Below are 13952 nucleotides of genomic sequence, written 5' to 3'. Positions count from 1 at the left end.
TTGGTTACTGTGTTGGATCTATCATTCAAAGCTTGCCTTATTTGAGAATGCTTCTTTATGAAACGCATTTGAGTAATCAGCATGTTGAAATAATACGATTGCTGCTGGATTCAGAGTTTCTTTTGACTGAGTTGGAAGTTCTTGCATACTTTACACACAAAGTAACACTGCCATTCCTTTATTTTGTTGAAGTATATTCACAACAAGAGCTTCTGAAAACATTTTCTCAACTATATACAGATCTTCTTGCAGGAAAACTGTCATCCATTATCCTCATATCCCACTCCTCAACCCAACATCAGCTTTGTCAAAGAAGATATGGCTAAAATTGTGCACTGAGGCTGCTGAGATATTTGGGAAACAACCTCATGCAACAGAACTCAATTTATTGACCACAGAACAATTAAGTGGGTTACCAATTAATACTTTGGAAGCTGAAAGGCACTTGGCTAGGTTTGGCAAGCGAGCAGCAGTGCCAAATTACAAAGAAGAATTTCACTGTCAAAGGAATTAGAAATAACTGTACTCTTCTCTTATCGAATTCTTTCCGTAAAGATACAAGAAAAGGCTTCAATGATGTTGTCAAAGTACTAAATTATATGGAAAACAAATGGTACAATGAACAGAAGCAGCTTCTTAATATCAGGATTGCTGAAAAAAAATCGAGAGGGGCAAGAAAAAGAGTTAGTACACACAAAAGGGTCTCCAGCTTTGCAAAGGATGGGATGGCCCTGCAACTAGTGTTGAGGACTGAGGAGCTTCACGAAATTCTCTGCTCACATCCTGACATGAAAGAGAGGATTGTACGAAATGAATTGATATACTATCGCGATACGCACATGTCTGATGTTTTGGACAATCCAACTACAGTATGTTCAATTGTTCAAGGTCAACAAGAACTTACATGAAGAGAGATTAGTCAACCTTTGTACACTTTTGGCTGGACAAGAATCTTCTTATTCTAGTGCCCTATTACCAACAAACAGAGATGCTGAGGTAGCTCTTGAATCTAATGTGGCAGAAGTTGGAACTGAATATATGGAAAGTGAAAGTACTATGTTACTGTAATCACTGAGGGTGAATGCAGCACTTGGTATATTGCTTCTTGTGAGAACAGGAATGATGGGCACATTCCAAATGTATCATCTTGTAAGAGTTAAAAAGGGTAACAATTTGACATATGGAAAAATCCTAGAAAACCAGACACTCTAGATTTGCACTCAGCTTCTATTCTGGACTGTGATGCAAATGGTGAATGGTATGTTTCAAACAAACATTTTCCCTAAGAAATCATAATACTGTACCATCAATTGTATGGTTGAGAAGGCATCACTTCAAATAGTTGAATAAAAGTCCTTGATGAACTCAATTTTTCTACAAGTATTATTAACATTATTATCAAAAAAAAAAAAAAATTATTTTGCATATACATACAACATAGTAACACTGACTCGCATGTTATTTTCACAAGAGCTATGCCTAATGACCAGTAATACTTGCAATTTGTACTTATATAAATGCTAAAAAACATGTTTAAAGGTGCAACTAGCTTACATCAGTCATACAAGTAATGAATTTTTAAGCTGGGAGATGATTATTTTTGCAAAAAGATCAAAAACTAACCCGTAATTAGTGAAAAATTGGGTTGCGGTTGAACATTTTCTCAAATATTTCTAAATCTACAAGAGATAGGACAAAACTAATGCTATATTCGGCATCTTTGGGTTGTAATCAGTAGGAATAGAGTCATCAAACAACTTTCTAGGAGGTCTACAGCTGATTTTAATAAGAAATAAAGTGATGCGGTGAATTTTAAGGGGAAATTATGGCTCGTTTCAGTTTTTTGGGGTGCAAACCGCCAAAAATGAAAAATTTTCAATTTTTTTTTCACATTTGGCTTAATTGGACTAAAATACACCCAAAAAAAGACAGGCAAGCTGGTTTTGAAGATATGACCCAAAATTCACACAGTACTGCCTACCCCTATACCAAGTTATAGTACTCTCCAACCTGATAAAAATGAACCCAAACAGATGAATGTTTGCTTTAAGGGTTTACGAAATACAGGTATTTAAAGTTTGACCCCTTTCGTCAAATACCCCCAAATTTTGGAAGCCTTGAGCTTACCCCTAAACATTAATATTTTTCAAAAATATTTTACACAAGGTGTTTTTGTAGTAAATGGAAACTTTTGAAAGGGTGAGACTTTACAATTTCAAAATTTCACTTTTTTTGAACCACCCTAATATACATCGTTGTTAAGCTATCAGTTAAAAAACATTAGTAAATTACCACAAACAAGGTAATGTGTGCTCTGAATACCGCCATCTTGTTTTTGCCAAAATTTTGTCAACCCATTGAGTGTGTAGCCTACAAGAATAACCAGTCCCGGTATACTAACATCATAGGCTAACTTCCATAAAAGGAAAAAGAAATTAACTCATCTACATTATGTCATGTATCAAATTGCATTAATTCAATGTTTGTCAGGTCTACTGCCACAAACATGCCTGAGAATGAAGAAGAAAGCGAAACAACGTAGGACCAGGCCAGTGTTTCTCGACCTTTTTTGGCCCAACGTCCCCTTTATGAACTGGCAAAATGTTACCGCCCCCCCCCCCACCAACAAAAACTAGAGCTCGACCGATATTACTTTTTCAGGCCGATACCGATATTTATGAAATTTTTAGGCCGATACCGATATGTATCGGCCGATATATATCAGCTACGAAAAGTTTTTTACCAACAAAGTTATTAAGCAACAAACCAGTCCAAGTAGCTTCTTGCGTCACAATGCACTGGGCACGGGTCGGAAAACTTCTACAATGACACTACTACTTTCTTCTGTGCAAAGTTTCACTATGATTTTTTTCTTTGGGTTTATTTTTACATGTCATGTGAGCGAAAGTTAATTTTCCCTGGGTCTTTTCTTTCTTACTGTAATAACGACTCTTGCCTAATCAATATCACTCGGAGATCAAAGCCAGACATTGTGACATAAGACTTGAAATAAGTTGCGCCGTTGCGCCTGGTTAGTGTAGAAGTACACCGGTACTCCCATCGATTCTTAGCGAAAAATTCACCTTTGTTACACTGATTCAATGTCATCAATCGTTGAAGCAACGTAAAACTAGAAAATTTTCCTGCTTGAATGGAAGCTAAGGGATAAAGTATTAACATTTTCTAGATGCGCTAGAATGGGCGGGAAATCATATTCTCGAAACAATTATTCGTGCTATGCAAGCACGTTTGAGCAACTTGTGTTTCTTCGAAAGGCATGTATGGCTGGTTTTGAGTTTGCTTTTGCTGGCCGATGTTTATCGGCGAAAAATAGCCGATACAATATATCGGCTACATCTGATATCGGCCGATATATATCGGCTGACTGATATATCGGTCGAGCTCTAACAAAAACGATTAATTACGAAAAGCAAATATAAAACAATAAATACTATTAATACCACAAAAAGTGCTCAATGCCAAGCAGAGCAAATCACATCAAATATAGACCAGTGACTTCTATTTCAATTAGAAAAGGGCCTTCTGATAATCCCCCTTTTAGGGTAAAACAGGCTGTAGGCTAAGGGTTTTAGAGACTAGTAGGCTTATATTTGATGAAAAGCAAATATATATTTGCCAGCATGAAAACAGTAGGCCTACTGGTAGTCAGTGTGAACCTTGGGCTTGGTGAGAAAGTGCCAGTTTCTTCACATCCGGTGTAAAGCCAGTGAGAAACATTCGAAGATCACCTCTTATGGATAGGCTATGTCAGATGGGGTTCGCTGTTTGGTATGTAGCAGAACAACACAGCTGAATCCCTTTTCCACCAGGTATGAGGTAGGAAATGCTACCACAAAAATACAAGCTCTGACGAAATCGTTACGCTGGGCGGTAGATGGTTTGAACCAGAATGCCTCCTAATGATCAAAACGCCCCCTTAAGCCGAGGTAATCAAAACGCCCCCCCGGGGGGCGGTACCGCCCCCGTTGAGAACCACTGGACTGGGCTATGCAAAAAACATATGCTGCTGCCAAGCACAAACACTTAGGAATTTCAGCACAACCATCAAACCATTTTTACTAGTTTAACGTTTTTCAAGAGCACTGTAATGAAACTAAACTGCAAATTGTAAAAAATTTGCAACTTTTCCAGAAAAATATGAAAAAAACCCAAAAAACAAGTGTTTTTTTTTGGCCCAACGTTTTTTTTGCATTTACATCTCTAGTGTTGATATATAAAACAATAGATGAACTAGCGATCGGCAGCAGGAAAACATTTTTTGAATGCAAACCGCAACAGCTTCGCAATAAATAATCACTAGAACGAGTAGCGATGCTACAATCCCACACCAGACAACAAAATCTGTCATTTTTACATTGATTTAAGGCAGTGGCTATTTGACCGGCTCCGGTCTTTGAATCTGAAACACTATTTGACCGGTCATGACGTCACTGCATAAGCACTTTTTTCTTTTTCTCTTTCAAAGCAAAAGACGTGAAGCGCCGAAATAAGTTCTAAATTCAACACGTTTTCTTCAACTCAGTCTGTGGCGCGTAGGTTACGTCTCCGACTGCCGTTCTAGAGGGGATGAGTTCGATACTATTCGGAAGCATTCTTTTTTTTCATTTTTTTTTATCTAAATTTTGACCCGAAGCGCATTTTTGTGGTCAATTTTTAATTTGAGTAGCCTACAGCCCATTTTTTTTATATCTTTTCAAACCGTGTTTGCCGAACGACCATAAGTGACCTTTTAAAAAAAATGGTAAAGGTAAAACCATTTTTTAAAGAAGTATTGTATATAACTAACTTGAGAGCAAAAATGTAATTGGTCGTTCGGCAAACACGGTCACTTATGACGATCGGAAAATTACCCAGAGAAATTCTCAAATTCCAGCAAATTAAAAAAACTCTAACTTTATTACTCACATTTGAAAAGACATAAAAAAATGGGCTGTAGGCTACTCAAATTAAAAATTGACCACAAAAATGCGCTTCGGGTCAAAATTAAATAAAAAAAATGAAAAGAAAAGAATGCTTCCGGATAGTATCGAACTCATCCCCTCTAGAATGGCAGTCGGAGACGTAACCTACGCGCCACAGACTGAGTTGAAGAAAACGTGTTGAATTTAGAACTTATTTCGTCGCTTCACGTCTTTTGCTTTGAAAGAGAAAAGAAAAAAGTGCTTATGTAGTGACGTCATGACCGGTCAAATAGTGTTTCAGATTCAAAGACCGGAGCCGGTCAAATAGCCACTGCCTTGATTTAACGTCTGCAGACGTTGAATCAATGTAAATATGATTGATTTTGCTGTCTGGGACATACCGTAGCAAAAATCTACCATTTTTTGTCGATTCAATGTCATCAGATGTTGAATGCACCGGTTGCACCCCCAAAAAAAAACATAATTTGCTAGCATGCGTTTAGCTTTATGAGCTTGCAAACAGACTTGATGTCGCTTTCGAAAGTCGAAACCTCTGCACTGCAGTGAATTGCGCGGTGCCCAGTGAATCGCTCGCAGTGAAAATGAACTTGAAGTCTCGGCCCGAGGTAACCACTAACCAACGCAACAAGGGCTGGTACAAACCGCATTGCGCACACGCCGCATAATCAACGCAGTAACGGACTCACGCAAACTGAATGGCGCACACACGACCGTTGCCATAGAAACCCGATCAAAGGCGGAATATGCGATTCTTTTGTTTCATCTGCAACGCGAAAACGGGCGTTTTACAGCGGTCAGTCATAAGTTGCGATATTGTAGTGAAAAGGGAGCAATGTCAAGTCGAAAACTTAATCAAACGTCTCTCCGTAACTATTTTTCAAGGGCTGCTTACGGATGTCAGCAACTTTTAAATTGATTCAAGGTGACGTGCTGCTGAATTGATGTTAACATGAATGATTTTACTTTCCACAGGTATATTTTCAAGCGTATGATCAAGTTAGTATTTGCATTCCATTTTCAAAACATTGTCATTCCATTTACAGTGTACCTTTTAGTAAACCTTTTCGTTTCTTGTTTCATGCTAATAAATCTAGTTCGTTGCTAAACTTTATGTTGTGCTTAGCTTAAAGAGTCGCAGTCCATCAACCGCTAGCTAACGCAGACACATGTCTTGTGTTTGCTTAACCGAAGTGGTCGAGTTTTGTTTATAACACTGTGCTGCGTTTGAAAATTTTTTCGCAAAGGTCAAAGATGTTTTAAGTGTTTCTGAATCAATTTTTTGCGCTGAAGTCAAAAATGCAACCAGTTTTTTTCAATCAGGTCAAGTTTTTTTTTTATCACATATTTAATTATGCTAGCTTTGGTCATTATTGTGCACAGAGAAACTAATTTCTGTGGTAGCTTAATTGGTCATGCATGTTGTCAATTTTCGCAAGATGGTATTTTTATTTGAATGTAAGGTTTTTGCAATGACAGCCATTTTAAATACTACAAAAATATACTGACACAGTTGAAATAAAGGCACTTACAACTAACCAAGAAAGCCTCCTAACACAGAATTTTGTTCAATGGCGATCAACCTAACAGTAGAAGTTAATATGTACACTATAGGCACGTAAACACTTAACATCACAATTGTGTTTTAAATGCAAAATACTTGCCAACATCAATGTGTGAAATAGAAACGAAGCGTTCAAAATAGCTTAACACAGAAAGCGTTGTTCGGAACATGATGATATTCCGACGATAAATACAATAACAATATTAATACAAGTGATTTATGCTGACAAAAATTGTCGCTTCAAAGATTTTCTTCTTTGTGTGGAATTGGGAAGATATCTTTTTAAGCACCAACAGTAATCTGCAAGCATGTTTACGTCCCAGTATCCTTGGTACCTTTCTTCCATCTGGCGAAGGTCTTCGTGGAACCTCTCTCCATGTTCTTCGCTGTAGTCACCACAGTTGTCAGGAAAGTAATCCGAATGCGAACTCAGAAAGTGCATTTTCACAGACATCCGGGCTCCAAGGGTTGAAAGCTTTCAAGCAGCTCTTTAACCTGTGCTTCGTAATCAGGGCTTCTATTCTTTCTAATCAGGGCTTCTATGCTTCTATTTTTTGGTGAGATTTAAATCTCGTGTTAGGTCATTCAGCTCAAGCTGTGTAAGAGGCTTGGGTTGGCTTGTACTTTGCTCTGCATCCCATGTGTCTTGTTCACTTGCTTCGCTCTCTGCAGATGAAGAACACTTCATTTCACTTATTTTTCCAGGTGGTTCTGGAACAGGGATACCAGGGCCATGTGATACTGGTTTCATGGCTGAAGGAACATCAGGGTACTTCACATATTGTTTGTTGTTCCAGTTTATTCCTGAAATGAAAAAGAACACTGTTACTCTTAAATCAATAAATGAAAATGCCTCCATACAGTACAAGTATCAGCATACCTTGTAAGTTGGTCATGCGAAAATAACAATCAGTGACATGGTCTTTTCCTTCTCTCCATACCATAAGAATACCAAAAGGAAAGCTCTTTATTTTCTTTAGGCTCCATAATCTCAAGCTTTCAACGAATGCTCTACAACGTATGTGCGGAGCAAATGCCTTGTCCTGATCGCCTAATTTTACTCCAAAGTACTCATAATATGCTTTCTTAACAAACTGCATAATTTTTGCTTGGCGACTATGCAGGGTGACCTTGCCACATATATAACAGAACCGGTCTGCATCATTTTTGCACTTTCTCATTGTACTGTAAAAACAAAACTTATCATTATTACACAAACGTGTCAAATATACTGACGTGGTAAAGTATTGAGTGCACATAAGTCTTTACATAGTTAATTTCCAAATAACATACAATAACTAGAAATTCAATTCAATCAAATACAATAACTGAGAAATTCAATGCAATGCAAGGAATGTGGAAAGTGGGTACATGCAAGATGTGCTAATGTCAAGAGAGCCGCAACAAGATTGGCGAAGTGTTTTGTTTGTGGGAAATGCAGTAAAGGAAGGAATGAAGTGGAAGGCCATGATGATGAGTTCTGCCATGGCATCGAAACAGTGACAGACTTCTGTTATCTGGGTGATCGGATAAATGGAAGTGGCGGATGTGAAGCAGCGGTGACAACAAGGGCAAGATTGGGCTGGGCAAAGTTCAGGGAATGTGGGGAAATGTTGTATGGCAGAAAATTCTCACTAAGGATGAAAGGGAAAGTATATCGGAGCTGTGTGCGGCCTGCAATGCTATATGGTAGCGAGACATGGATATTGAGAGAGAGTGAACTGGCAATCCTGAGAAGAATGGAAAGGTCAATGGTGAGAGCAATGTGTGGGGTGAAAACGAGAAGGGAAAAAAGAACTGAAGAATTGTTGGATATGCTAGAGATGAGAGAGACCATAGACCAAATGGCAAGGGCAGGAGTAAGATGGTATGGACATGTGATAAGGAGGGAGGAAGGAAGTTTTCTTAGAAAGGCACTAGATCTAAAGGTGGATGGGAAGAGGAAATGCGGTCGTCCAAGAAGAACGTGGAAACAACAAGTGAAGGATGAATTTAAAAAAGTCGGACTGAAGGAGGAAGATGCAAGGGACAGGGTGAAATGGAGAAAAGGGATTAAAACAATTGCTGCGAGGAAACAATCGGCCACCCCCACTAGTGGGGAACAAACCGACGATGGATTATGATGATGATGATGAACTATCATCTTAACTGCACACTAACGCAGCCTGTAAAAACCAGTTCATATGTTTAACATTTCAAGCATCGGGTGCATTCGTCATGTTCTTCTCATTGTGATGTCACTGAAGTTTCATCAAAACTAAATTCATTTGCTAAATCATTTTTATGACATCACAAATCTCAATCGCAAGACGCTGAAAGCAGCAGTTATCGAAAATTTCAAATGCAATTTGCCAAAAAACTAGACCTGATGGAAGAAAACGGATAACAGTTTTGGATTCAGCATCAAAAAGTACACTAAGAACCGTCAATACTTTAGTAACCTTAAAATTAACGCAGCACAGTGTAATAATTAACGGTAGGTCGAACGTAGCGGTAACTCCGAGTGTGGCAATAAAAGCAATTCTAGTGTGACGGCATAATTACGTCATCCATCTGCGTGACATTTGCTGAATTTACGTTGCTGCTGATGAAACACGCTTTCGTCCCCACGGCCAAAAAAATAGTTAGGCCAGGCGCCTATGATTTTGAACAATAACACACTCGAACAACTAACAAAACACGTCTGTTTATCTCATTAACCTGTATTGTTAATCATGAAAAATGTTGTTTTGATGTAAAACACATATTTTGAACGAACCCAGACAACAAAATGACGGATTTTGCCGTCTGGGAAGGCACTCAAAAGTAAACACTGGATAAAATGCAAGAATGCAAAAGAAACGATAGCCTATTGTGGAATAAAATACAAAATTCTCTAAATAAACAGAAGGCGTCGTTGGATTTACAAAAGGATTTTGTAGGATTACAGAAGGATTATCGTTGGATTTTTAAAAAATTGCCGAATAGGGAACTAACTGATAAAGACTGTAGCCAAATAGGGAACTAGCCCAATCGCACTAGCCGAATCGGGCTGTAGCTGAATAGGGTAATAGCCGAATCGGACTAGCCGAAACGGGCCATTCCGACCGCCACCGGACTCTATTTGTTCATCTCCGACGCTGATACACGCCCCATCGGTCTAACACTACCAAGACAGGCATGGGTGCGCCTCAACCGTCTCCTTACGGGCGTCAGGCTTTTCTGCTCAACCATGCACCAATTGGGAATAGCCTCTTCCTCCTCCTGTGAATGTGGTACCGAGGAACAGACCGCAGACCACATCATCAATGACTGCTCCATCTTCAAGCCACCTAACGCAGTAGAAGGTCTGCGTGTCATGGATGATGAAACCAAAGACTGGCTGCTTTCTAGTAGCCTTACGGTGTAGTCCGGGAACATCGTGAATCTTGGGTGGTAAAAGGATAGACCTTCGGCCCCAGAAGCTCACACGACGACGACGACGAGTGGTTAGATCTGAACCCCACTCATCTAAAGCTTCGATAATTTCAACTATATATAAAAGAAACGATATTGTGGAATAAAGTACAAAACTCTCTAAATAAACAGAAGGTGTCGTTGGATTTAGAATTTTGTAATAGTTGAGGATTCTAATATATTCTAAGTTCGCATACAGACGGCGACGCAGGATACATGTCAATTTTATCTGAGCAAACATTAATAGTTCAAAAATAAATTTAATTCGCTTTTTAGTTTTAAGAACTGAAATTTAATCATTGTGTCGTAAGCCAAAACACAGTTATTGCTCACTTAAGTTGGCATGCTCAATTGTTCATTGCTCATACGTAAACAATACCAGGTTTTAAGTATGAAGCAGCTAGACTACTCAGAATAAATTTTGTTTTGACGACAAATATGACAGGTTCTTGTGCTCACACACTGCTGATTAATTACGACTTCTCAATGTGTTTAATTTTATAAAGCTTCATTTTGTCATAGTCAACAATGGCTTAAACTTTTGATAGCTTTTTGTTTATTACGAACTTCTCGTTCTTGAAATGTATGTGTGAACAGGAAGAGTTCCGCTCAGCAGATTATTTTCTAATTGTGTTTAAATATTCAAGCTTCAGTGCAAAAAAGTTGTATAACCTGCAAAGCTGTAAACTAAAAGATCTAGGACAACAGTTTTGAAATTCAGTGCTTGAATTTATTTTATTAAAACTTATTAGATCTGTCGTGCCTGTTTTGCGAGATCGTTCTCTTTCCACAAAATATACCATATTGTCAAGATGCTAGAAGAGAACCAATATCCAATTGGATTGATGACATAGTGAGAACGCTAATCTGACCTATGCGCCAAAAGTTTATGAACCCCAAAACATTGAAATTTCAAAGTCGTACCATTTCAGATTGATACAGTTCTATGCAATTAGAGAATATAAATCGTACATTTTTGACTAAGTCACTGATGAGTGACCACTCACTGAATGAAACTGTCACATTCGATCAGCAAGTAATGGAAATATGGAATGAATGCAGTTAAAAGAGCTAAAACACGTTGTTAAATGAAACAGCAAGGAAATCGCAAACCCTGCTAGTTCTCGTGTAGCAATAGAAAAAATTACTTCTTGTAGAAGCACCTTCTGAACGAATAAACAAAATAGTGTTTCTGTAGAATCTCAAGCAGAGGGCCAGGTAGCAATGGATTGTTCAAACACATTTTCTACGCCCTCCATTACTCCTCTTACAATTAAAGAAGAACTTACCTTTTCAGCCGCAGGTTAGTTTAGCTGAGTAGTTTTTGTGACCTCACTTGTATTATTGGCTTTTTACCGCTGAAATCTCTTGAGTTGTACTTCGCAAGCTAAATTGTAATCAGCTATCTCGGTGGACAAATTAAGTCTCACGGAGGACACACCAGTTTTAGCGTCGATCGTCATACTTAATCACTTTATCTTGATAATTCTTCGCCATTTGAGAGCTATAGCTACGGTTTAGAAGGCTTTTTAAAATTTCAGCCAAGTCGCTCTGAAAGGTTTTCACCATACCAACAACGTGCGCTTCAAGAGTCAAAGCGCCGTGTAGCTGCTTAATACACCGCATAACTGTTTAACTTCCACCGAACGAGGTCGTGTGGCTTCATGCGTCACAATGCTCTGGGCACAAGTTGGAAAACTTCTGCACTAACGCTACTATTTTCTGCTGTACAAAGTTTCAATAGGTATTTTTTTTTAGGTTTATTTTTGCGTGTCATGTGAGCGAAAGTGAATTTTTCCTGGGCGTTTTCTTTCTTATTGTAATACCAAAACTTAACAAATTTTGCTGCATCTTGATGTAATAGCCTACTCGTACAGCCTAATCTAGTTTGGTAACCAACCTTGCCTTATCAATATTACTCGATCAAGGCCAGACATTGTGACGTAAGACTTGAACTAACTTGCGTGTGGTTAGTGTAAAAATACCAATATTCTTATCGATTCTTAGCTAAGAATTCACCTATGTTACGCTTATTCAATGTCATCAATCGTTAAAGCAACGTAAAAATCGAAAGTTTTCCTGTTTGAATGGAAGTTAAGGGTTACAGTATTTACATTTTCTAAATGCGCTGGAAATTTTGTTCTCGCAACAATTGTTCGTGCGATGCACAAATATGCCCTTTTCGGAGAATTGTTAAATCACAGCGGCATATGAATTAGCTTGCAATACAGAAAGTAGTTTCCAAACATTTTTAGCCGTGCAGCCGTTTCGCAGCATACACTACACATTCTGGGCTATAGAATCGATATTGTTTCATCCAACGTCATGTCTATGTCATTCGTCATGTCTTTCATTTTTTAAATAAGCTATTTGTTGATTTTATATGATATTTTAATTATTATATATCTCAACCAGTGTTTACTTTTGAGTGCCTTCAGCCTGTAAGTTAGTATTTTGAACAGACTGTTCAAAATATTTGTTTTACATTAAAATAACCTTTTTCACAAAAAGATGCTGTAACTCAAAGCAGTCAAAGAATTTTTGATGTCAATAAAACTTTTGAATGTAATGTAAAGCAAACCAAACGTGGTAGCCTATAGGTTTCATCGAAAGGAAATATGTTTGCAACCGCCTAATTGGTCAACTTCAACTTTGGTACAGTAGCCTAGCAAAGTTGTCATTTTTACATCATTTCAACGTCGCCAGACGCCAGAAATCGTGTACAAAAGAGAACTTTTGCTTTTTTTCATATTTCTATGCTGTTTTAAACTTTTAATAATATCTACTGTATCGTGTTTTTGTTATTCTTGCAACTTGCAAGACCTGGTGCGTTGCGTTCTGAAATGGCTTTGCCCATGGTAGGAATTCTTTCAGGGGTTTTCTTTGCATACCTTGCTTTACATGATGAGCTAACGCATCAAGAGTGTTCCCCTCAAGACCATCAACACTTTTGATAACTCACCAAGGTCGATCAACATAGCAACTGTCTTTTTGTTTAGTTTTTTTGTTTTGTTTATTTTTTTTGCTCATATAAATTGTTTAAAAAAAAAATTCACTAGTCCATTTTTTTCCTCTTTTTTTTCTAAATTTATAAAAATTTTATTAAGGTGTTGCGACCGTGCCATATTTTAAACTGATTGTCCTGCTTTGGTATCATGCACGCTATAACGTCCACGTTTTGTCGCTTCTATCTTTTTCTGGACCTCTGCTATGTTTGTCATATACATAGATACTGTTTTTTTTTTGTTGCGATGGTCAGAAATAAAAACAAACTGAATTGAACTGTTTCATGTCCAAGTAATAATAGGCTAATAATGCTTGTTCTTATATAGCGCTGTATCCATCGCAGAATGCGTTGCTCCTCAGCACTTTACAAAGCAGACAGTGTCAATGCAGCCGTATAGAGGACAGCATCCTGCATCCTACTCGTCAAAGGCATATTTTATTAGCCTATGCCATTTATTAGCCATAGATTAAAAAAAACTTCTTGCAGCGAAGGCTTGACCTTAGCAAAGGCTTAGAATAAAATTTCATTGTACACGTATCCATTTCAGTAGGCCTACCTTATCAATATAAAACTGCATTGATAAGCACATGACTTTCGGGCTATTTTTCTTGTGAGGACTGATTCACAATTGTTTTCATTGAATATTCATGTCTCCCCTACATTAAGCATAGTTCATTTCAACCCTTGCTTGTGTTGTGAAGTTACATACAACATCAACCAATTGAACTAGACAAGTGCAATTATGACATCACAATGGTAAGCAGCGCTGAAAAGAAGTAATGTGCCAATTGAAAGCTTTTGAGTAACAATTTCAAAAATATTTTCATTGTCGAATATCTCGAAAACTAGAGCCAATTCGAAAAAAATAAGTGCAAATCACCGAATCGTTTTTCTCCGAAAAACGCTGTCGCCGAATTTGATTTTCTGAAACGAGCCATTCCGATGGAACAGTTACAAGAAAGATTAATTATGATGCTAAAACCATGAAGCGGTCTTGCAAAAGGTT

At 37.9% G+C, this 13952-nt stretch overlaps 2 protein-coding genes across 3 annotated transcripts in view; one reads left to right on the top strand and one right to left on the bottom strand.

The window, feature by feature from the left end:
- LOC145767328 (uncharacterized) overlaps window positions 1-13952 on the top strand; it is a 79298-nt gene that overhangs the window by 43555 nt on the left and 21791 nt on the right. Inside the window, exon 3 of one of the 2 annotated variants that reach the window (XM_082579129.1) lies at window positions 11138-11242. The exons of the other annotated variant lie outside the window; for it this stretch is intronic. Within the exon in view, the coding sequence (XP_082435255.1) occupies window positions 11138-11242 (105 nt within the window). The remainder of the gene's footprint in view (window positions 1-11137; window positions 11243-13952) is intronic. 2 annotated transcript variants of the gene reach the window in all.
- LOC145765971 (uncharacterized) lies at window positions 7052-7694 on the bottom strand. The gene is made up of 2 exons (XM_082577624.1): window positions 7385-7694; window positions 7052-7308 (listed from the first exon to the last, which is right to left on the bottom strand). The coding sequence occupies exons 1-2, from the start codon at window positions 7683-7685 to the stop codon at window positions 7052-7054; spliced, it is 558 nt and encodes a 185-aa protein (XP_082433750.1). The 5' UTR covers window positions 7686-7694.

The sequence above is a fragment of the Aplidium turbinatum genome, chromosome 3 (assembly GCF_918807975.1).
Source record: "Aplidium turbinatum chromosome 3, kaAplTurb1.1, whole genome shotgun sequence".
Lineage (NCBI taxonomy): Eukaryota > Metazoa > Chordata > Ascidiacea > Aplousobranchia > Polyclinidae > Aplidium > Aplidium turbinatum.
The sequence above is the reverse complement of the archived record's forward strand: the minus strand, read 5'-3'. Positions and strand labels throughout refer to the sequence as shown.

Bases quoted from the DNA above. Each gene is read 5' to 3' on its own strand.
- LOC145765971 (XM_082577624.1), bottom strand. From the start codon at position 7,685: ATGAGAAAGTGCAAAAATGATGCAGACCGGTTCTGTTATATATGTGGC. The intron at 7,309-7,384 runs GTATGCTGATAC...TTTTCATTTCAG, and splicing joins TCGCATGACCAACTTACAAG to GAATAAACTGGAACAACAAA.